This window comes from Triplophysa dalaica, chromosome 18 (genome assembly GCF_015846415.1).
Source record: "Triplophysa dalaica isolate WHDGS20190420 chromosome 18, ASM1584641v1, whole genome shotgun sequence".
Taxonomy (NCBI): domain Eukaryota; kingdom Metazoa; phylum Chordata; class Actinopteri; order Cypriniformes; family Nemacheilidae; genus Triplophysa; species Triplophysa dalaica.
The window spans coordinates 7,484,653-7,508,975 of NC_079559.1; the positions used below are offsets into that span (position 1 = coordinate 7,484,653).

Below are 24,323 nucleotides of genomic sequence, written 5' to 3' on the forward strand. Positions count from 1 at the left end.
CAAAATGTACATAAAAAAAGTATGAATTAACAGACTTTGCCGATGAGACCAAATCTTTGACCCCAATTCAAGGCAGGTTGCATGCACATATGAGCTTCGGTGAAGATATCAATGTAGGAATTAAACACAGAGAAATGCTTAAAAAGAAATCAAAAGCCTCAAAGCCTGATTTTGATTCATCCAGCTGAATCGACTCTTTTGATTCATCGCGCGCATAATTCGTTTAGTTAGTCCAGTCCACACTTTAGTTCATGTGTGAATTTCACCAGTAGGTGGCGACCTTTCGACTGCTGGCTTTACTTGTCAAGGTATAAACATACTAAAACAACAACAATAGAACCATTTCCAAAACACAATAGAAAATGTAATGGTTGTATAATAGGTTTTATTGAAACTGTCTACTGGTGTGTGATGGATTCTAGGCGGGGTGCTATCCGGCAGATTAATCCCAAAACACACCACAAAAGCAAAAAAAACAAGGCAGGTTCTGAGACAGCTGACTCCAGCCGCGGCAGGTTTAGTTGTCGCTGCCTTGAAGTAGTGGCAGGTTTACCGGGAGCTCCACCTGTCAAGGAAGAAATTTACTCCAACTGTCTTTGCTGTACCATCAGTTCGACCATAGACCTCATTGCAGCATCGTACTTCCCAAACGCAAGCGTCCACACACCTCGTGACCTCGATTCGACCAATCACAAGCGCCACCGCGCATGGGTGTCGTACCAAGATCAACCTGATCGTCTGTGAGGCAGACTGAACCGGGGGAAGATCACCATTTTTTGCCGGGTGACGCTCGCTATACCGTGGGAAGAGATGGTACTGTCTTCAGGGCTGACATAACGGATGATGGTATGCTTATTTTTGTGCTTCAGACTGTATTTATTGCTAAAAGACACCATTGCGCTAGAGCTGGAGTTACATAACGTGCGCCGGTGACCTAGTTTCTATATTTGATTCCCCAGTAAAGTTTTTCACGTGTTTATCTGTTTTGTCTTTGTTTTTAAACTGATTACATGTTTTTAGTGTTAGGAAACATAGAGGGAGTGCAGAAATGTAAATAGGACCGCGCTGACTAAAGTATTTATGTCTGACAGCTTCACCTACAGAACTAGGAATTGACCTAATTTCTACTTTGGGAAGCTTTGAGTGTGTGTAATGCAGAATCGCGAGACAGTACAAGTTGTGCTTTAATGTAAAATAAAATGTATATTTCAATCCCTTCTTTTATGGATTCCCATCTAACCACTGTATAATATTCCAGTCTTTCATGTTTATATCTGTTGTTAAGATGGGAAACGTTAAGCACAGTATACAAAAAACCGGGGTGGCTGGTAAAAGCATTTGTTTCCAACTGCTATAGACAAAAGAAATACACATTATAACATGCGGGTGCAGAAACGCAATGTGCATTTTAAGTTTAATCTGAATCTAAATGGTTAAAACACTGACATTGAAAAATTTTGATATTTTCATTTATTATATTCAGGTAAATGAAAATCATGTAAAAGACAGAGCCCTTAAAAGCTTCCCACTTAAGTCTCCTTAAATGGATAGTTCAACCCCCCCCCCAAAAAATAGGTCACCATTTATTCACCTCAGGTAACACAACACTAAACCCAACATAGATATTTTGAGAAATGTCTTAGCGGTATCCACACAATAGAAATGAATAAAGACAGGTAATCTTGTTTTCTGTCCTACATACGATAAAAGGCATACAGGTTTAGAAGGATATGGGGGTGAAGAAGGGATGAAAGAATTTACATTTTGGCCACAACGATAGACTATTACGAAATATATTCCCGTGCTTTAAAGAGAACGGTCTTTTAAAGCTTTATTAATGTTTAAATAAAAATAAAAAACTCAAACATGTGTTCTGTAAGTCGTTCTGTGATGATGAAATCTTCATATGTATGTGTCAGTGTTGTATGAGCTCTCAACTGCTCTGATGGAATTCACTCTCGTGCAAACGTCAGTTTCCTGAGTCAGACTGTGGAGAAGCCAATGTCCCAGAAGTTGTCTTGAGATATGACTGCTCAGACAGAAAAGTTTGGGGTCCAGATTTGAAGGGTTCCTCCTGTCTCAATGAGGAAAGAGAAAAAATGTTGAATCATACAAACCCTCTTTTAAGACTCGAATCTATACTTTTTGTTTTTCTTAGTTAAATATAAAGGAACAGTGTTGAAATTCAGTGTTTTTATATGTAATTGCAGCTGCTAATCTCTAAAAACAATGTGTTGAGATGGTAGATCCTCGAGTACTCCAATTTCTAAAAAAACAAATCTGTTGTATGTAACGTAAATGTTTAAAATAGCATACATATCTTGTGAAATCACTACTAAAAGTTTGTCAGGCTTTACGCCATGTTTATATTTTTGTATTGTTATTTTTCCATTAAGAACATTCTCGTTTAAGTCAACTTGATTTTATTGATACAGTTAACATGGGCCCCAATTCCATCCACTGGTTCAGAAAGGGCCTCCGTCTCCATGACAACCCTGCACTTCAGGAGGCAGTGCGTGGGGCAGACACGGTCCGATGTGTCTACTTCCTGGATCCCTGGTTTGCTGGGTCATCAAATCTCGGGGTTAACAGGTGGAGGTGAGTGCAGCTCTTTAAGTTCTTAGGATCTTCAGGATCTTTAATTGATATCATTTCATCTCAATAAACAATCAGAATGTTTTGTTATTAAAATCAACAAATTATAAGAGTCTGTACTAATTTTTTTTATTTATTTACCTTACCTAATTGATGTGAAATGTAGGCCTAACATTTATAATAATAATAAATAAAAAAATCAGATTTGGAACGAGTCTGTGTTTATTTGTAATTTTACCAAAATCAGCATTTATATATATATATGTATATGTCCTTAAATCATTGCATGAAACTGCACCAACTTGTCTTGCCTATAGCTTTTAAAACGTTATGCACTTTGTATTCACTTGTATTACTTTATATTATGCAGCTTGACATAAAAACCAGTCAGGATATTAGAAATAGAGCAGATTTAAAATAAGCCATTATGAAAATTAAGTCACCAAACAAGTTCTAGTCTTTAGTTTGTCCTCTATTGTATTGTAACATTCACTCTTAACCACTTGGTTATCAGATAATTTGATGTAAATAATTTACAGTATTATAATTGCTGGGAGGGACTGTTCCTCAAAAGCGTATTAATCATTAGGCTACAATTCAATTCATTTTATGTCTGAACGACTGTAATCCACTAAATCAAACTTTCTCCTCATCTTATATCACTTCATGTTGTTTCCTATTGAATGAGTGCGAGAGAGTCAAATCAAGGTCAGGTTGTGGAACATGTTTATATCCAACTTCAGAGATGATAGATTTGGGTACATTTTGATCCATTAAACCTCAAACCTGAAATACAAGTTTACACGGTTTAATGACCACACAATAATTTTTGGTTTAGCAAGCAGAACGTGTTACTAAAATATTTAAAACACTCAATTACTTACTGTCAATTTACTGTAATTTACATGATTCCACAGGTGTGCAGTCTAACCCATATTGTAAGCAGGTCATAATATGCACTTTCGTTTCTGTGTAAATCAGTTACCATCTGGATGTGAATGTTCTTCTTCCTCATGTCATTTATTTTCTGTGATGAAGTTTGTAATAGTTCGCAATGGCCCACTCTCGAGTAATGTTAATGATTCTTGGCTGTTATGAAATGCCTAAATTTGGCGACACAGAAAGTATTTTGGGGACATCAAATCTTACATCTTAGAGAAACATGTACTCTATAATATTCTCTCCTGTGTTCTGAGGTCACATGGTTTATATAATGGATCCATTTTGGAAGTTCGTCCAACCTTTAGATTTTCTTTACTCCGGAATGCATGGGGACAGAAGTGCCTTTGCGTTTTTGTTTTCGACCAAAAAATCCTCACACATGGAGAAATGTGAATAAATGTCCATTTATGGAGTTTGATCGATTCCCACAACAGTCAGTCAGTCAGTCCCGGGGAAAGTAGGCCAAGCCACAGACTAGCAAATGCTTTGCTGTCAGAACGGTGTGTTCAGTCTGGAGCTTGACATTCGGGTCCGTTCGGCCAACAGAATGGATCTGATTGAATGTTAGGGAGCGCTAATTCACTAGATTTTCAGATGAAGCACCTGTGAATGAATCTGTCAGGTGTCCACATGATTTTCTTATAACACCTGTTAGTGTATACAAATGAACACTGCGATTTGTTAATCGTGGTAATTCTTCCTGAGAAAACAGATATGCACTGACACAGATCTGAGAGGTGTTTGATATAACTGATATGAGATGTGTTTATATATAACTGATAACCAGTTGTTATTGCTTTGTGTTATCGTGTTCTAACCAACATGGCAATACTGACATTCACGTAACAGCCTCCATAATAACCTTGCTTTGTGTTGCCGTGCCGTACTGGTACACATCACGTAATGTCACATACAGATGTAATAACTAGAACATTGGCCTGATTCATTCACACATCTTGCGTCTGCTGGATAAAAACGTAAAAATGAAATGTGCTCAGTACAATGCCCGTATTTTTTTGGTGTGAGTTTTTGAGCTGTTTATCAAAACATTTGGAATAAAGCTTTTTACGAAATGAAGTAGAATATTTTTTAGGGCCCTCAACGATTTATCACGATTAATCGCGTACAGAATAAAAGTTTGTGTTAACATAATATATGTATACATTTTTAGGATATATTAATATGTATTTATTTATTTTTAACAGCCATTTAAATTATATATAAATGTTTATTAATTTGTATTTTTTTCTTAAATTATATATGATTAATAATATTTTTTTATCGATACAAAATCAATATGCACAATGCACAGACATACTGTATATAATGCTTTATTTGGGATGCGATTAATAGCAATAAATCGTTTGACAGCCTTAAAACTTTCTGGATATAGACCTTTGTTGGAATTGATCTGAATTGCAGGTGCCATATCGAAGCACACAAACACCACTATTCATTCTTTAAGGGTTTGATTGAATTGAGGTGATCTAAGCAGTTTGTAGTCTACACTTTAGGGGTCGAGTTTTGGGTAAATGACTTGCAATGAATAAAATACTCAATTTTAAGTGCTGCTGGTCCAGGGTGTGCGAAAGAAACAAACCACACTTTTATGTTTTGGCTGATTGAACTTCAGCACTGTCTCGGTCTACCTTAATGAAATAGGCATTTCGTTCTTGTAAGGTTACGTAACTGATAATATAAACTAAATACTTTTATCGGTTTGTCTCAAATCAGTTTAAGGGATTGTATAGAATGCATATCTTTTAGTACATACTTTGATCATATATTACATCTTATATGTAAAAGGCAGAGTCTTGTATTGTTTAACTTGTCTTCACGTGATCTGGAGCAGTGGATATCGGATAAGCATACTCTTTTCTCAGGCTAGAGTGTTGTTGTGGTTGAAAGGAGGTCACTGGGTTAATTTTATGCCCTCCAGTGGTGGAGATTGTGCACGCTGCAAATCTAGGCCAGGCCAGTTACATAAGGAATAACATATGACCAGGCAAAGTGCTGGAAAATAGGTCTGTCTTTTTCATACTCATGCTCCCAAAAACAATCTTTTTTGTGCCTCTGAATACTTTTCGAAGAAACGTGTGATTGATAATGCGTGTTTTTTTAGTGACCAATACGGTAGCGTGTGCAGTTGTCTGTGTGGTAGTGTGTTGAGCGGTCAGCCTGTATCTGAGCATATGGAGCTTTGTCCATGTCTGGTCCCTAATCAGGGCTTTTGTCGGACTTTGTGCTCAGTAAGGACGGCTGGACCAAATACCAGACTCACAGGTGGAGGGTAGGAAAGGCCTTCCAGATAAATACTATAAACTCATTAATGAAAAAACAAAATGGTTTGTAAAGCCAGGACCAGAGCGGAAGAAAACAATTTCTCACTGTAAGATCAGCAAGAAAACTAAATGAAAACCTTTTTTACTCTAAACTTAATTCAAATCTTAAAATAAGAAAATGAAGATTTCAATTTGAACAGGTGATTAACGGTTTGATAATTATCTGATGGTGTGTTCATGAATGAGCTGTACTTAAATGCTCTTCTACTCGATGGATCTTCTGGAGGTGTATCAGCAGATGTGTAGAGAGAAAATAGCATTCAATCTCATGACTTCTAAATAAGATCATGAATGAAGAGACTTTTGAATGGAACGTCTAAGCATGTGTAGGGATCGAGAGACAGCTTGCAGAACAAGTAAAGCCTTGGGGCTTTGCTTTAGATCAGGGGTTCTATCTCTCCAGACCTAGTACTTGGAATAAAAAAAGAACATCTACGCACCAGTATGTTCCCTGTGTTTTTGCTCTGCTTGGTGCCAAGTGTGTTGCCATCTTAAGAATTGCTTAATGTTTTATAACTTTGGATAAAAGCTTGAAAGAATGAACCATAAATGTACCGTCATCGAAATAATAAAGAGACAAATTTTCATTTAATCAGCGTTTCAAGATGTATTGTGGACATTCTAGTCCAGTGTCTGTTGAATTTAAACAAAATCAATATTGACATAAAGTCATAAAACGGCTTAGTGAGGTTATCGCATAAAAATATATTGTTGAAATACATATATTTCCTAAATACATGTACACATATTATTGTTCTATTGCTTAAAAGTGAATATGAACTTTTTTTCTATGCAGAATTTGAGGTATGTAAAAATACAGAGCACATATTATGTTATTTTGACCTGTTTCACCAGTTTTCATTTTTGCAAATGAAGGCAAATTAAAACCATGCTTTTATTTAAAATTAAAAAGTAGTTCCCAGAATGAAACAAAAATGATCATTTTACATAAACCATACCTATAAATGGACATTTTAAAATGTTTTCTCTAAAAGTACTTATATTTAAGCTAATTTTGCCTTGATTGTTTCCAAGTGGTTGTAGAGTATGAAGGAGAACTCCAACTTTAGTAAATATTTGAATATTCACAACACGGTGCTTTTTTGGCACATAGTGAATGCCGTTTAAGGAATTCACTTCTTATTGTTTATTACTTGACAGATTTCTCCTGCAGTGCCTGGATGATCTCGATTCCAATCTAAGAAAACTCAATTCTCGCCTTTTTGTCATCCGAGGACAACCAGCCAATGTTTTTCCACGACTTTTCAAGGTGAAATTCTATGGTTACAAAACACCGCTGCTATACATTGATTAATTAATTGGGATTTTGTTCTACAAATTTCTGGAGCCTTTCTGAAATCCACCCTCTCCATTCCACTGTATTGGCATTTCTTTGACCATGTCTAGTGTTTTTCTCAGGATGTCTGTGTTCTGTTCTCTCAGGAGTGGAAAATATCCAGGTTGACTTTTGAGTATGACTCAGAACCATTTGGAAAGGAGAGGGATGCAGCTATTAAGAAGCTCGCTATGGAGGCCGGTGTTGAAGTCATTGTCAAGACTTCACACACCCTTTACAATCTTGACAAGTAAGAACAACTCATTTCTTTAAAGGTGTGAGGCAAATGAAACATGTCAGCTTTAATGACCCCTAATGGTTTAATAGCCATTATTTGTATTGTACCAGACGATTTTCTAGAAATCTTTTTTTTGAATTCTTGCACGTGTTGAAATGCTTGTAAAGACTCAGGTGTGTGAGGAAAGACAGTGACCTTATTAACACTTCATGTCTCTCCAGAATCATTGAACTGAACGGGGGTCAGCCTCCTCTGACCTACAAACGTTTCCAAACGCTGATCAGCCGAATGGACCCGCCGGAGTTGCCAGTGGAAACCCTCTCCAACACTATAATGGGAAACTGTGTCACACCAGTCTCTGAAGACCATGCGGAGAAATATGGTGTGCCGTCCTTGGAGGAACTAGGTGAGCTCAATGAGATCAAGAGTATATCTGTTTAAGGTGCTCCAGGTTCGAGGTGAATTCTAGTTTGAACAACTCAGTTCGGAAGAGGGTTTAAAATTCTTGCAAAACTCACCAGTATATTAAGGACATTCTGTTGGGTAAACTTCAATGGCCTGGATCTAAATGATGCAAATGCAATATCCATTTCCTGTGACCTATCAAACAACTTCAATTGTCCCATAAAATGCATCAGTCATGACAGTTATGCAAGTTAAGTTTTATGATATCTCTAACCTACATTATATTGGCTCAGGATTTGACATCGAGGGACTTCCTTCTGCTGTCTGGCCTGGTGGTGAAACAGAGGCATTAACAAGGATTGAGAGACACCTGGAGAGAAAGGTAACATCATAAATGTTGTACAGTGTCAAAGTATTAATTTGAAAAAAAGGTTTGTGAAAATGTCTAGATACTTCTGAGAAATGCTCTTGCATAATTGGTGAGTCCACCCACCTTTTGAGATGTAAATTGCATATATTTAGCAGACACGTTCTTTCCAAAATACAATTAATTGAACTCAATTAATTGAACTTAATTGAACAATTAATTGAACATGTTTCACTCTTTTGGTTTTATGTGTTCTTGTGCCTTGCCAGGCTTGGGTTGCAAACTTTGAAAGGCCTAGAATGAACGCAAACTCTTTATTGGCCAGCCCGACTGGGCTGAGTCCCTACCTCCGTTTCGGCTGCCTCTCCTGCCGCCTCTTCTACTTCAAACTCACAGACCTCTACTGGAAGGTACTGAAATGATTCTGACCGGTTGTTTACATCAGCTGTGCCCACATCATTACACCTTTCAAATATGTATATTCTATTTTAAAAAAAGTTTTATAGAATCCTCTCAATTCTCTTTGCAGGTAAAGAAAACCAGCTCTCCTCCTCTTTCCCTCTACGGTCAGCTACTATGGAGGGAGTTTTTCTACACCGCTGCTACCACCAATCCACGGTTCGACAAGATGGAGGGCAACCCAATCTGTGTGCGTATTCCCTGGGACAAGAACCCAGAGGCCCTGGCCAAGTGGGCTGAGGCTAAGACCGGTTTTCCCTGGATCGATGCCATCATGACCCAGCTGAGACAGGAGGGCTGGATTCACCACCTGGCCCGCCATGCTGTGGCTTGTTTCCTCACCCGCGGAGACTTATGGATCAGCTGGGAAGAGGGCATGAAGGTGCATTACGCACACATTGGACATCTGCTGGTTTTGCCTGGTTATGTTGAAAAAGTGTGAAAGGAAATTTTGATGTTTTGTCATTGTGTATTTCTTTTTGGTTTGATATGGTGGAATCTAAATACATTCTAATATGGACATATATACAGAATGGCCATATTAAAGCTCGATATGTTGGTGTTTAGGTAACTGAATTGAAGAACTGAGGTCTAGTAAGGAATGATGCGAGTAGGCAACCATCTCTGATTGGCTAGAGAGTAATGGTTGCTATGATTGACAGGTGTTTGAGGAGCTTCTATTGGATGCTGACTGGAGCGTGAACGCTGGCAGCTGGATGTGGCTCTCCTGTAGCTCTTTCTTTCAGCAGTTCTTTCATTGTTACTGTCCTGTGGGTTTCGGCAGACGCACCGACCCTAACGGCGATTTCATTAGGTTGGTAACTTTCCAAAATATTCAATCACTTTTCTTCATATTAGGCTATTAAAGTTGTCCCAAGATAAACCAGTCAGGAGAGAATGTAGAAAATCCAATAGAAATGCAGTATCTTTCTGTTCTAACTTTTTTCCTTGTAGCCTCACTTTACAGGATTTTGTTATTTTTGAAGTTGAATCTTTTCTGTCCTGAAAATGTTCAGTTAAGGTTTGACATTATAGGGCCACATCAAAAACCAATCGTTTCCCTTTAAATATTGCCATGATTATTGTATTTCTCTTCATGAGCATGTCAGCCAAAATGTTGTACTTTTGTGTTTCTTTGCGGTCGTCTCACGGATTGGGTGAAAAGTTCAGATTTCCCTTTTGTGAACTGTGGTTGATTGATTTTAAGACGAAATCCATTCTTAGCCAAACTATTTGGAAACCTGTTAGCTGTGAATGTGAATGATGGGGAATGCAGTAGACTGTTCTTAGCTCGGTAGCATCTCGTTTTATCAAAAGGAATTCCACTTGGTAGGGAAATACGAAGCCTGGTCTGTTTTCAGTGCGTAGAGAGCCGCAACGCATTTCCCAGAGAGCATGATGGGAGGTGGGGCCCAAAGCCAGAGACTGGAATTTTATCTAGCTTTAGACAATTCATCTGTATCAGACTCTTTTTGAAATATTTAGAGGTCCTCTAGGCATTGATTGATCCCTGTTCGTGGAAGATCACAATAAAATTGGCTATCACTTGCCTGTTGATGTCGTCTAGAGATCCGTAGGTTGTCCCGTTTCTCAAATCTGATGGGCCTTCAATGAATACCCAGTGTCCGTTTTTCAGATGGCTTCTTGTTTGGGAAGGATGTGACTGTTCCTGGCAAAGGGTTCTGGCCTCTTTTGGCAAAACGAGGGGACCACCCATCAGCAGAGAACAGTATACTGCATTTCTCCTTTGGCGGCTAGCAGGTTTCTTTGCCTTGGCCTGGGATCTCAAATGCGATCAGTGGCAGTGCAATGGGGCGGGAGTGAACCTGAACCTCTCACTCAGCCCTGAGCTTTCATTTATTGAAACGGGTGGCAGGTGTTGAATTTAGGGTGGCGCTGGATTGGATCTGGAGGGGGATTGGGAGGGCCTGGTCACTTCTGCTTTCTAATGCGTGTTGTAGTAGGAATCTTCGTAGTTTCTCAGCACAGGCGGGACCTGTTGCCCTGTTTAAACCGCCCCGTCCGCCTGTCTGCACGCACCACCATCAGCGACCCTCGGTCCGGGCTCTGGTAAGGTGGAGCGCCTAGGTAGGTGGCATTTTCTGTCCCTGGGACCTGGAGGAGAGACGCAAGTTCTGATTTCACTAGAGACTTACTGAATTCCTCAGTTCTTTTCAGTTTATTTACTTGTGGTGTTGTGCTTCTAATTCTTGTGATAATTCATTTTGAACATGTTCAGAAGCTTGTAAAACAAGCAACAGTCTTTAACCTTTCGAATTGATATGCGTTTTATTAGTTATAATCCGAGAAGCCTTGTATACTTGTTCTGCTGCTTGTTGACTTTTCAAACCCGGAAGCCACATAACCATCTCGCACAACCTCCCTTGTGTTTATGATGAGACTGTGTTTTAATCTCTTTATTCTTTCAGACGATATTTACCTGTTCTCAGAGGTTTCCCTGCCAAGTATATATACGATCCCTGGAATGCCCCAGATTGTGTGCAGGCTGCCGCTAAGTGCATCATCGGAGTTCATTACCCCAAACCCATGGTGAACCATGCCGAAGCAAGCTGTCTCAACATCGAAAGGATGAAGCAGATCTACCAGCAACTCTCACGCTACAGAGGACTTGGCAAGAATTTGGAAGCAATTTCTATGATTTTTTTATATATATATATAGAAAAAGCTATGTACTTATCGTTTTGTGTGTTGACTTGAATTCATCAGTTACTCACCCTATAGTTTTTCCAAATCTGTATACATTTCTTTGTTCTCAAAGATATTTGGAAGATGCTTGTAACTTAACAGTTCTTGGCAACTATTAACCACCATAGTAGGAAAAATTACAATAGTAGTCAAAAGTGCCCCCAAAAATGTTTCTTTTCCCAAATTCTTTCAAAATATCTAATTTTCTGTTCATCAGAATAAAGAAATGTTTTTCAGATTTGGTACAACTTGAGGGTGAACTGTCCCTTTAAGAAGGATAAGGCTACATGCCAAAAGCTCCAATGACCCTATTGTATGAGATGAAAACGGATTTGGACAAGTCCATAAATCTGCAATATTGCTACAGTATAGCCCACCGGAGGGCCACGGCCTACATTTTTGGAAGCGCTGTGCTAGAGAATAAATCTCTTTTACTTACTGTTTTTCTAGGACTTCTGGCCTCTGTTCCATCCACACACAATGGGAATGTTATGGCTTACTCCCCAGGGGAACAGCAGTCTGGGACCAACACGCCAGGTGAGATTCTGCCTGTCAGCAATTGCTTTTTCATAAATGTTTTGACATAATATTACTTTAATAGCTTTCCTTAATTTATAATGTAGGCCATATTATAAACCAGTTTGTATATTTAAACAAATGAGTGAATAAAATATGTAATAAAATAATTCATGTGTGTGCATCCCAACAGGACCGGCGGTATTGAATGGTTCTGTTGCCAATGGTGACATGAATGGAAGTATTCAGTTGAACTTTGACAGCGAGGAGCATCAGGGACCAAGTGGAACACAGCAACAAGAACAACAGCAGCAACTAGGTGCCCACTCACACATACTAATGAAGTAACAGATATACATCCAAAAATGGAAACCTAAATGAAAGAAGTTATGTTTCTCCTGTTTCCTAGGTTACCACCACATGTCCGACTCGGGGCACAACGCAAGCAGTCGCCTTTACCAGTGGAATATCTCGCAAGAAATGGCAGGCCCTCAACATTCAGGTAATGGACATGAAAAATGTGTTTGATGACAAGACATTCATGACAAACAAAATCTCTACAAATTGTCTCATCTGTCAATCCAACGCGTAGTATACTTTAGAGGTTTATAATTAGGTTTGATCCGCTAGACTATAACCATTCATGTTAATGTAAGTAACTGAGTATTTCAGTACATGTGATATGTGTACATGGATGTTTATAAACTCTTGTTTTCACATTTTAATAAGGACACCTGCTGCACAAAGGTGGAAGTGTGACAGGGAAGAGGGAGAGAGAGAGCGAACAAGATATTGAAGAAGAGGACGACAGTCTCTCTACCTCTCACAAACTTCCACGACAAATTGCTGAAGCCACTTCAGTTCATGCTACCATTAGGAACCAGTCGAGTATGGTAAATATAATTCAGTTATCTCAATTTTAATGTGTAAGTGTTGAGATGATTTTATGTTACAGAATATGGGTTTCTATTTTTTAATACATCTTTAATACACCTTGTGGTCTGTTGGAGGAAACATAAGTTTTATTTTCTGCTTGCTTTCCAGAAAAGCTAGGTGGACAAATCATCATGATGAGCCGAATATTTGGGAAATAAGACAGGGGTCTGTTCTTCTGTAAACTCTCATGTTAGGCAACAACAAATAGTGGATTTGGCTCTTTCTGGTCATCTTCAAAGATATGAATGTTACAGTAACTGGGTTTATTTAAGAATTAGTTTTCTTTGAAAATGCAATTCATTTTGCTTGATTCTACATCCGTAAGAGATGAGGCGACTATAAAAATGTTTCTTTTTGGACGTCTTTGTGGCTACAGTAGGTTTGTTTTTTCATGCCGTTAGATGAACATGGTTCAAGGTTCATACCAAGTGCGGTAGATTTAGGCTTCTATCAAGCAGAAGAAATCTGAACTTTATTATAAAACTGCAGCTGCAGCTGTGAGTATTTTTGCTATGTTACAACCAGCATTGGACATTAGTTGGATCCACAGAAACAAAACCAACTCTTTTGTACAGTTACAGTGTTCTGAATTTCTTTGACTCTCAGTACAGTGGTGTATGTGCCACATTTTGTAAACAGAAAAAAGGTTACAGTTATATTTTATATATCGGTGTTTTGTTCTTTGCCAGTTCAATACATTTGTTTTTCAGTACAGAAAAATCATGTATAATAAAATTCCAACCAAGATGAAATTTGAAATACGATTCACAGTTTACTGATTATAAAATTGCTTAACTTCTCATTTTTAAACTTCAAGCCCATATTCAATTGATAGAATATTCATTTTTTGCAGTTCTGAAATATTTTAAGGTGTACACAAAAGCCCCTTAAAATAATAGTTTGAAATCTTCATAATAACAACAATATCTTTTTCATTGTCATGCCTGGCTGACACACACAGACAGCTGACCTTCATGGTCAAGCCTTAAAACACTGATAAACGCCAACCTACATTCTGCCAAAGCCAGCAAATGACACTGGAAAAGAAATTATGTTAATGCCTACACTTATCTTTTAAATCTTTGTTGTTAAATATATCTTTTTTGAATATACTTTATACATAAGGAAATTGTCTTTTTGTGCAGAACTGCTCTGTGTTGCTTTTGCATTGTTAGATTTAAAATCAAAAGACTTGAATATTTAAAATATATCTGTGCATAGTGAGATTAAGACACCAAAAATACCAGACAGCCAAAACATGTCATGGTAATATTTACTGACATTCCAAAAATGAGCAAATCATGGTTTTTGATTGTCACAATCTATTTTTTATTATTTTTTGGAGATCTCTGAAGTCTTTCCAATTCTGTAAATTAAAAGACAGTTAATAATGTCTGAATTTTATTTTTTAATGACATTATATATGCTAAGTACATTACATCAGGGAATGTAACCAACAATAAGGATTTCTCTGTATGTGTTCAGCAGTGATTTATACTTTACCTTATGCTGACTGCATACCCAAATTTGTTTTTTGTTGTTAAACATCAGACTAAATACTATTTATAAAATATAACTATTGGTTTTCTGTCCAGAGATGAAATCCCAGTGAAATCTGAATGATTGAGATTTTTGGAAGCCATCCTTTAAAATCACTAATAAACTAGACTTGTCTCCTTTAAATTGATATATGACTTTAAATGATAATTTTCGTAATTTATTTGTTATTTTAAAATCTTAAAAATCCCCTAGATTAAATAGAATATCTTTCAGTCAATACAAATAAAAACTTGTGACGATATTATGTTACGTTAACATTACATTGGTCGAAAGAAACTGATGAATCCTGCAAAATGTTTACAATGTTTTATATAGATACCTAATAGACCTAATAATTACTGTGCATAACTCAACCATATAAGGCCCCTTTAATTTAAGCAAATTCATGATGATCTGGCAACCTCCATAGGTTGGATAGCTTTACCTGCTTTGACACTGTGACATATCTGTGCTGTTGCTGTAGATAATCTGCTGTTATGACCAGAAGTGTTCAGTTCTAATGTGAATGTTTACAAATAAAAAACTGTAGAAACCTCCTTGCTTTTGGACTGCAAAATCTCTGTGCGTTTATAGCTTGGTTTGGTTTTCCCCCATTTGTTCACAATTTATTGTTTATATTTCTTTTTATTTCGAATAAATGTGTGAAGTTGAGTCCAATTCCTTTACCTCAGATGTTCGTAAACATTTACGTAAATCTGGTTGAAACTGAGTTTGTTTTGCAGACTCTTCCTGTTGGATTCAAGGTTAGAAAGTTTTGTTTGTGAGAATGCAATGAGTAATTAATACCACTTGGGGGCAGTGTTGATGTTTGTTTAACCTTTATACAGGCGTTGTATGAGCTTTTTGTTAATCACATCTGTGCATCAGTATATTAACACTGACATATATTTTTTATTTGAAGTAAGTAAGAGATAGTTAGTGAGGTCACAAAGAAAAAAGATGAAAGTATTGTAATTTATTTTAGTGCAAAAATAGATATAGTTATAGGCTGATTGTGGATATGTTACAGTTAGCAAAGTCTCAGTTGATATATTGACAAATAAGAAGTAGAAAAACTTGAGTATTCAATATATCAAAATAACATGTTTTTGGTTTGTTTGCTCTTTCCCACAATCAGATGTACTTGTAGGACTTTGTGGGTATTGAGGTTCATTCAAACAGACCAATTCTGTTCCCTCTCTGAGACTTGGCAAGAAAGAAATGGGTTGAGATGTCCCGGGCCCTCGTGAAGCGGGGATGTTTGGCCACCCGGGCACTTACCCTGCTTTGCTGCACATACTCTTGTTTTCAATCGCAATGTGCCTTGAATACATGAGCGTGACAAGAAAACGCAATGGAAAAACGTTTTTATTCTTAAACCGTGAATCTTAATGAAACTTGCTAGCATTTCCTGTCCTCTATATGGGGTGGTCTATTGCTCTGGTTGTTTTTCGTGCCCAGGTCCTCAATCCCGTCTCCTATTTGTATGTTAGTGTGCTCAAGGGGCCAAAACTAGTTACCACGGCAACTGTGTTGAATCTCTCACAGCCCCCCCCCACCCATTTTGCCCTCTCTCAGCCTTTCCTCTCAGAACTCTGAAACAAAACAAACATTGTCCCTTAACAAGGCGAGGGGAGACAACGTTCTGTTCAGAAGTGACGGACATTCAGGTCATATTAGTCCTTCCTCATTGAGTCTCATCAGAGAATGAGAGAGTGGACAGATAAAGGACACTTATCGCTTTCTCACGTCTGCGAGGGTGACTTAAAACGGGACGTCCTGGAATCACTTCACTGGTCTGACACCTTGCCCATGGCTGAATGATGTCCTCAATTATTTGTTTGTGATTCTCTTACCCAGAGTGCATTGTTAAATTGTTATATTCAATTGTATTGATATAGTGTTTTTTTACATTGTGCATTTGTGCAAATGTGAAGAAAAAAAAATTCGGGACCAACCAGTCTCAGCCGGGAGGGCCAGGTCTCCTTTGACATGTCACAGCTGCACTCAGTGATTTTGATAAAAAGTTACTGAGTAAATGTTTATGAAGAAGAGGGAGAGCTCATTAGTTGTGATTTAGGAAGTTTCATTTGTTGAATCTGTTTAGGTCTAATTTGGTCTTATTTTTTTATCGATATCACACAGCAGAGGAACGTTATAAGCAGGGAAAATAGTAAAGGCATAATGTAACCGAGTGCAGCTATTACTTCAAACTGCTGTCATGTGATGTCAATTTAGGATTAATGTGACAAGTAGTCCGTCTTTGCTCTTGGTTGGGGATGGAATTGCCTGAGCTGGGATTGTCAGTTATGCACTTTGGATTAGTTCACAGTCATGAGATGACTTGGTCTTGTCTTGGGATCTTGCTGAATTGAAGTCTTTTTTGTTCTTACTTGCCTCTTCATAATCTGAAGAACCTTTTTTAGCCACAAAGAACCGAAGGTTCTTCGGATGTTAAAGGACCTTTATGGACAAAAAAGGTTCTTCTATGGCATCGTGATGCCCCTTTATTTTTAAGAGTCTACTTACATCAAAAATGTAGTTCTCTTTTTACTTTCACTCAAGTTTTTTTCACTAAAAGTAAAGAAGCACTACATTTTAAATGTGCCTTAGTATTAAAGGTAAAAAAACACCTTAAAATGCATTTATGAAATGAAGTGGAGTAAAAAAGTATGATATGTGACCCTTGATCACAAAACCAGTCTTAAGTAGCACGAGAACTCTTTTAGTAATAGACAAAAATACATTGTGTGAAAATTATCGATTTTTCTTTTATGCCAAAAATCATTAGAATATTAAGTAAAGATCATGTTCCATGAAGATATTTTGTAAATTTCCTACCTTAAAAATATAAAAACGTCATTTTTGTGAGTGGATGGCCTGCCACAGTGCCCCTTATTAACAACTTCAAAGGCAATTTTCTCAATATTTAGATTTTTTGCACTCTCAAATTCGTGAGTTTCAAACGCTGGTATCTCAGCCATATTATCCAATTCTAGCAACTCATACATCAATAGAAATCTTATTTATTCAGCTTTCAGATTATGTAAACATCTCAATTTAGAAAAAATTGACCTATAAGACGTTTTGTTGTCCAGGATGCTTTATATATGACTTAATAAAGTAAAAACACTAGTACATACTTGAACAATGTACGTAAGCAGCATAAAAATACTAATTACTGTGTCAACCTATTTATTTAAGGCTATGATGTATTGTAAAACAATTTTTCCCCTCTCATTGGCATTAATGTTGTGGGGAAATGTGTTGATTTGTGGCACAAGTTCCTTTATAGTGAACAGAGACTCGTCTGTTCTCAGTCAGTCATTATGGCCAGTGGAGCTCCTCTCTTAAAACTCAAATCAATTCTCTAATGAGGCTTTTCTCTACCTCTCTCACTCTTCTTCTGAGTCTCTGACAGGCTCTGAGCGCAAGCCAACATTAGACCGATGAGGTCCAACCCGCTCCAAAACCCCTGCAGGAACACCCACGTCTGCTTAATCCAAACACTTCATTTAATTTATCTTTAGTTAAGTGTTTACAATTTATTATAAACTGCACATTAGTTTAGATATATATAGTAATAATGAATAGTGCTTTTGGTATTACTAGCAAAAAGACAAACTTGTATAATCATTTTAATAGCCTTAAAAGTCTAGCCTATGTTTTGTTGTTTCACAGCTATTTTAAGCTTCTAAATTTGTTTTGATACTTCTTTGATACACTGCTAAGCATGCCAATGAAAATGACAAGAGTAGAAAGTCGTATTTTTGACAAATTCTTCCATTCCTACACTGACAAGTAAAGGTGGGAAATCCAAGTGAGTTTTTTGTTCACACTTGACCACGTGAATTTTTAGATGGTCTCTTGGCAACTTAGCCTCAGTCTGGGCATTGATATTCACAGTAGAAGCTTCCATCTTCTTTTCAGAACAATGGAAACCTTATGGGAATGAAGAAACCAACCGAGTATGTGGACAAATGTTCTCCCTCGGGTCCTCGTGGATATTTGAGAGATTAGAGTTACCCTTGCTTATGCTCTATTGTGAAACGATTCTGCTTCAAAGATGAATGAGACAGTACACATCATTTAAAGCTATTTATTGAATATATGTTTTAAAAACTGTTTATAGACTTTTTAAAGTATGTCCTTTTAAAAGCGTCTATGTGCAAAAGTTACAATAGTCCATTGAGGAGACAGTCCATTCAGATGTTGTCTTTTCATAACTGACAATGGTGATTCCTTTCAGAAACCTATTTAAATTCTAAGCCGGTGGAGTGCATATATACAGAAGTCGACAATTAACAGTGTAGACAAATTTTAAGTTGTTATGAGAAATTGGTGAAAAATGTTAATGTTAGTGATAAATAACAGGCATACACTTTCCAGCCATACCAAGCTTTGTATATTGCAAGTTTCCTATATGAACATATGATCCTATGTGTTATTTGTGATTTGGAAGTATTCACTGCATTTCTGATCTCATATATAAATATTTAAACACGCTAAAATGTATAATTGTCTATATACATTATAGTTGGACTAAAAGTGTGGGGAAGCTTTACGAAAAAATGACATTGATACAGCTGCTGACATAAAGGGATAGTTCAGCAAAAATTCTGTCATCATTTATTCACTCCCATGTCAATCAAATCCTGTATACGACTCTTCCTCTGTGGAGTAACAAAAAAAAGATATTTTGAGAAATGTGTCCATACTATGGAAGTCATTTTGTTCCAATATTGTTTGGCTACCAATGTTCTTCCAAATTTCTTCTTTAAGGTTATGCAGAAGAAAAATGTCCTACAGATTTGGTAAGACATGAGGCAAAGTAAATGAGTTTTTATTTTTGGGTGAACTATCCCTTTAAGAACATTAAGCAATCCTGAGATGAAATGGAACAAAACTTCAGCCGCACGATTTACTCCTGCAATATATATGTGTTGAGTCTAAATCTCAATGATGATCTCCCACAAAAAAATGATACCTTAACTAGAACACAAAAAGGGCTCAGATTTGAAAAAGCGTGCTAACTTGCTCCAACACAACAAACAACTAAAGATGGCCACTTCTGGTCGAAAGTAGCTGAGGTTCCATGTCATCTCATGATCACATCAGTCAGGGACAAAACCACCAACTCAGCTTCCGATAGACAAGATGGTCGAACTGTCCTTGGCCTTGTCAAAAAAAATGGAGGACACGTCGGTGGAGGTCTTGAGCTTGCCTTCAGTAAGATTTTGGGTGGATGAAGAGTTGCTCGGTTGGCATTCCTCACAACAGCAGCAGCAACAGTCCATAAAGGCCTGTCCCAGTGACTTACACAGGCAAAGCAGCAGCACAGGCGTCACGGACGACTTGAAGAACAAGAAAAACTGGTTTATGAGGGCCAGCAGAGATAACGCCTCCTCGGATACCTGGATGGGAGCATATGCCAGGGTCAGGTTGCAAACGTTCTCAGGTAGCGTGCAAACTCCATAGATCACTGCTAGGGCCATGACCGTGCAGTTGAGCTGTCGCTCGACCTGCAGAGCATGCTGAAGCTTCTGTTTTTTGGATGGGGATCTCTCTTCAGGCCGTTTGGTTAAACTTTCGCTCTCACCGGACATGTGGCAGGTGGCCAACTGACAGAGCAAGGTGAAGACGACAGGCAGACAGAAGTAGCAGCCAAAGTACCACCACATGCGTGCGTCATGGTAGTTGATAATGAGAGAGTAAATGGATTCTGGTAGGTCCGGATATGGGCTCATGATGCAGGTGTCCACCTCGACGCCCAGTGTTGGTGATGTCACCTGATTCAGCTGCCAGAGGAGTAACTCCGGTGCTGCAAGCAGCATGGAACCGATCCACACCACAGCCAGCTTAGCGAAAACCTTCTGACAACGCTCAACCCGCCGGGTCTTTGGCAGGGAGCTTGTCGCAGCGTGGAAGCGGTCAATACCCAGAGCGCACAGGCTGAAGGTGGTAACACCAAGTGAAGTTACCTGATAGGTGTGCAAAAAAGGTTATTTTCATGCTTAATAACAAAAATGGCAAATGTGGGTGAATAGGAATCGATTATTATAGATAAGAACTGTTTTTCTATAGTTTATTCTATATATACTTATATATATATTTCTATACTGCATTTGATATTCTTACATATATTTCTATACTTTATTCTATGTATACTCGCATAGTTCTATATTTCGATATACTTGCATCATTTCTTTACTTTATATATACTGGCATATATGCTTTGTTATATATAAACTACATATACATATATATTTCTTTATTGAATTCTATTATGTATGTATGGTATTCTCTCTATATATATACTGTATATACATACATATTTGCATATAGTTTATACTTCATTCTATGTATACTTATTTCTATACTGTATTCTATATATACACTTCTATATTATATTTCTATACTTTATTCTATTTACTTGTATATAGTTATATACTTTATTCTATATGAACCACATATCTCTATATTTTATATATTTATATAGTCTGATGTGTTAGGAACTTAAACTAGTTAAACTATTGCTGTTGAATAAATCTAGAACAAATGTCTTGTGAACAAATTGAACTGTACCAAATCTATATTATAAGCATAAAAAAGGCATACAATAGGGTCTAAATATGAAGTTTTTATAAATATTTAAAGGTCCTTACCTCTATGTAAGGCACGACTCTGCACGAAAAATCTCCCAGAAGTCTCTTATTGGTAAGTTCATTAAAGACCACCACAGGCAGACAGAAGCACAACACCAAGAAGTCCCAAAACGCCAGACTAGCAAGTAAATAGTTCCATGCACTTCTCATGAAATAATTTTGCCACACAATGCACATAACAGCCAAGTTACCCACAATTCCAAAAGCAAACACCACAAAAGCCAGAAACAGAATCCCATAGGCACTGTAAGAGCTATCGGTGATAGGATATAATGGGTTGTATATTTTTGTAATGCTCTTTTTTGTTGGATCACCATTAAGAATTGTGGTGTCGTTGCTGTTTCCATTTTCAAACACTGATGAATTAGGCATCGTTGTGAATGGCACAGGACTTGCAGAAGTCTGTGCATACACCGGTCCTTCATCTTTATGCGTACCGACTTCCACAGGGAACACTTTTTCTTGATGCATGCGTTCTTGTGAATCATCTTGATCAAAGCTGTCCTCGTCCACATTCACAGGTGTCTTTTTGCTGGCGTATGGGTCATGACCTTCATGCCCTGGCTTTCCCTTCTTCGTCCCTGAGACACAAACGCTGAGAATCAAAGCCAGTGTTACGAGATAAATCAATTCATAATTTCTCGACCACATCTTCAAAACAAAAGTCCACTAAAAGTACTTAAAAATCTTCTGTCACACCCTAATGACAGGCTGCAGTAAGTGAAGTGAAAACCCTGCTGAAGGCACTGGCGAAGTTTGAGATCCCCTTTGCCAAAAGCCTGTGTTTTCTACAATACTGTTGGCCTGAGTGCAGCTCTCTTAGCAAACCCATGGATGGTTGGTCTCTCTCAATAGGGTTGCATTGAGGCACACCCCCTTTTGCTACTCTGACTGATGGGTATGGTTGCCCTCTACTGGCATTATCATGATGATTTAAACCTCGGTGCAAAGTCAAAATTCGGTACAGTGCAGTACAGTATAATATGTTTCTGAAACTGATGAAAAGGTCATTTTAAGTAGGCCCTAAATTTAACAAAAGAAAAACGTAAGAGCTGTCAATCATTTTTACAAAGAGCTTACCTGACACATAAAAGAGTGAATTTCAAAGTTTTCCCCACTAATATATCTGAGCACACTAAACAATTTTAACTCTTTTTAAAATGGATAGTGTTCAACAATTTCATCTGATTTTACGTTGACTTACATACATGCCTATACTTAGAATGCATACAACTGAAATCGAAGTCTAAATACATGCATACGTTTTTGAAAGCACTACTCACTTTGGCCTGGAGAGGGCAAAGTCAAACATAAATGAGTTACAATTACAATGTAGTGTGCATGCTAAATTTGAGTGACAAACAAATCAATTGTGTGCAAAATATATAAATCATCCAGGCCACTGTCAAACAGTGAGTATCAATGAATGAATGAAATTGATTTGGGTTTAGCATTTGCATTAAATACTACAGAAACAGATGCTCTTTCTGTTTTTCTATTCTCAATGTCTGATAAGCCAGTGTTTACATTATTGATTTAGTAAATGTGTAAGCTGGGAATCAAACGCGTGACCTTTGTTTCTAGCAACATGTTATACCAGGTGGGCTATACAGTATAAAGTATGTGAATGAGTGTGTGTCTAAATGTAAGTGACTGTATTTAATAAAGACACTATGTGTGCCATTATACATAGGTTACAGTATAGACAGCTGCTTAACTGAAGTTTCCAAGGCGGCAGTGGTACAAACAGGAAAGAGTGGCTGTGCATTTTGTGGGTACGGGTGGAGGATAGATCATCTAAATGGATGATATTATCTCCACACACACATGTGCGCACAAACCAAACATTTATAACAAAACCTGAAATCGGAACATGTTCTATCTTCAGCTATCTAAATGTAAAAATTGTTGTGCATATCAAGCCTGGTGTTAATACGAATTTTAAAAAGTAATTTCTGTCAGATCACCTCTGTATTTTTATATAACACTGTATATTTACCATAATAATAATTCATTCTGATAAGTTAAGTTTCTAAATTGATCTAAATTAGCATCATGTATAATGCTCCCTGTTTTGAAGCATCTGTAAAACCATAAAGCATACTGTAAATGCTATCTAACACCAACAGGAAATCATAATGTAATACTAATAAAGCCAGCATCATTAGTGGTTACTTAGGAATACAGTTAGAGCGCTTGTTTTGGCCGTCGTCCAGTGAGATACACTCTGCTTCTCCATTTACAGTAAATGTGTAGTGTGGAGAAATACAGTAGAATTTCTTGGATATGTTTGTAAACATGTTCTTTGCCAACATGCTAAAACTGATCAACAGATAAATGTCTCGATGACAGAAAATTGCAGTTTTCTGCGGCAGTGATGTTTGATAAGTGGGCTGTGTCACAGTCAACATCTCCCTCTGTCAATAAGGATATGAGGAAAGAACTTTGAGTAAACCCACATTAGAGGATACTCTTGTGCCTCAAGGAGCGCAGCCGTGCTAACGGACACAAAAGAAGATATTTCAAAGAATGTTGCTAACTGGCACCCATACGGTTACCAACTTTCTTCGAAATATCTTCTTTTGTGTTCTGGGAAAGTCATACAGCTTTAAAATGACAAGAGACAGTTTTAGAATTTTCAGACAAATTTCATTTTGGGCTGAACTATCCCTTTAATTGTGGGAGAGTATGTGTTTGTGACCACGGTTAAATGAGTTTATGCACCGTCTCAACTCTGTTATAAAAGATGTTGCTCCAGGAAAAGGAATACATCTCACTGGTGTAAATCATGTCGTGTGGATAATTTCCAAAAGTATCCCAGAGGTAACTGAAGGGTTCACCCGAAAACCTGTGATTGCATAGGAGAGAGCATGACAAAATCAAACTAATGGAGCTCTATTTGCCAGCCAGCAATGCAAATCCGGCCACAATCGAATCTCTTCCTTCCTGCGGCATGATTTGAATGCAAATTTGCCTGGACATCCATTTTGAATACGTGGATACAAAGCTTGTTGTTCAGAGCAACTACTGTGCACAGATGTTATTTTGCATGTCACAGATTCATGGATAGGTACTTTTTCTTATTGATTATGCCCATTTCATTTTCTTTTAAACTACAGTTAGTAGTAAATTAATATTTTATTTAACAACATATTTCATTGATTTCATCATTTTTTTCGTTCCTCATTTTCACAGTGCATTTTCATTAGTGGACATGTGCTTTTTGAGATTGAACCCATAATCTTATTGTTGCAAGCACTGTTCTCTAACAGTTGAA

At 37.5% G+C, this 24,323-nt stretch overlaps 2 protein-coding genes across 2 annotated transcripts; one reads left to right on the forward strand and one right to left on the reverse strand.

Annotated features, from left to right (window-relative positions):
- The first annotated feature begins 446 nt into the window (after positions 1-446).
- cry3a (cryptochrome circadian regulator 3a) lies at positions 447-14,938 on the forward strand. Its single transcript, XM_056772706.1, has 15 exons — positions 447-846; positions 2,436-2,598; positions 7,041-7,149; positions 7,323-7,465; positions 7,675-7,859; positions 8,152-8,240; positions 8,495-8,635; positions 8,755-9,066; positions 9,347-9,498; positions 11,114-11,316; positions 11,841-11,927; positions 12,100-12,225; positions 12,316-12,408; positions 12,636-12,799; positions 12,951-14,938. Exons 2-15 carry the CDS (start codon positions 2,441-2,443, stop codon positions 12,957-12,959), a joined length of 1,971 nt encoding a protein of 656 aa, XP_056628684.1. The 5' UTR covers positions 447-846; positions 2,436-2,440; the 3' UTR covers positions 12,960-14,938.
- Positions 14,939-18,466: 3,528 nt separating this feature from the next.
- On the reverse strand, positions 18,467-21,854 carry gpr37l1b (G protein-coupled receptor 37 like 1b). The gene is made up of 2 exons (XM_056772329.1): positions 21,047-21,854; positions 18,467-20,362 (listed from the first exon to the last, which is right to left on the reverse strand). Exons 1-2 carry the CDS (start codon positions 21,695-21,697, stop codon positions 19,520-19,522), a joined length of 1,494 nt encoding a protein of 497 aa, XP_056628307.1. The 5' UTR covers positions 21,698-21,854; the 3' UTR covers positions 18,467-19,519.
- Between the last annotated feature and the right edge of the window lie 2,469 nt (positions 21,855-24,323).

Coding starts and splice junctions, on each gene's coding strand:
- cry3a (XM_056772706.1), top strand. CDS start 2,441: ATGGGCCCCAATTCCATCCACTGGTTCAGAAAGGGCCTCCGTCTCCAT. Junction 2,599..7,040: donor CTCGGGGTTAACAGGTGGAG/GTGAGTGCAGCT, acceptor ATTACTTGACAG/ATTTCTCCTGCAGTGCCTGG. Junction 12,226..12,315: donor AGAACAACAGCAGCAACTAG/GTGCCCACTCAC, acceptor CCTGTTTCCTAG/GTTACCACCACATGTCCGAC.
- gpr37l1b (XM_056772329.1), bottom strand. CDS start 21,697: ATGTGGTCGAGAAATTATGAATTGATTTATCTCGTAACACTGGCTTTG. Junction 20,363..21,046: donor GAGTCGTGCCTTACATAGAG/GTAAGGACCTTT, acceptor CACACCTATCAG/GTAACTTCACTTGGTGTTAC.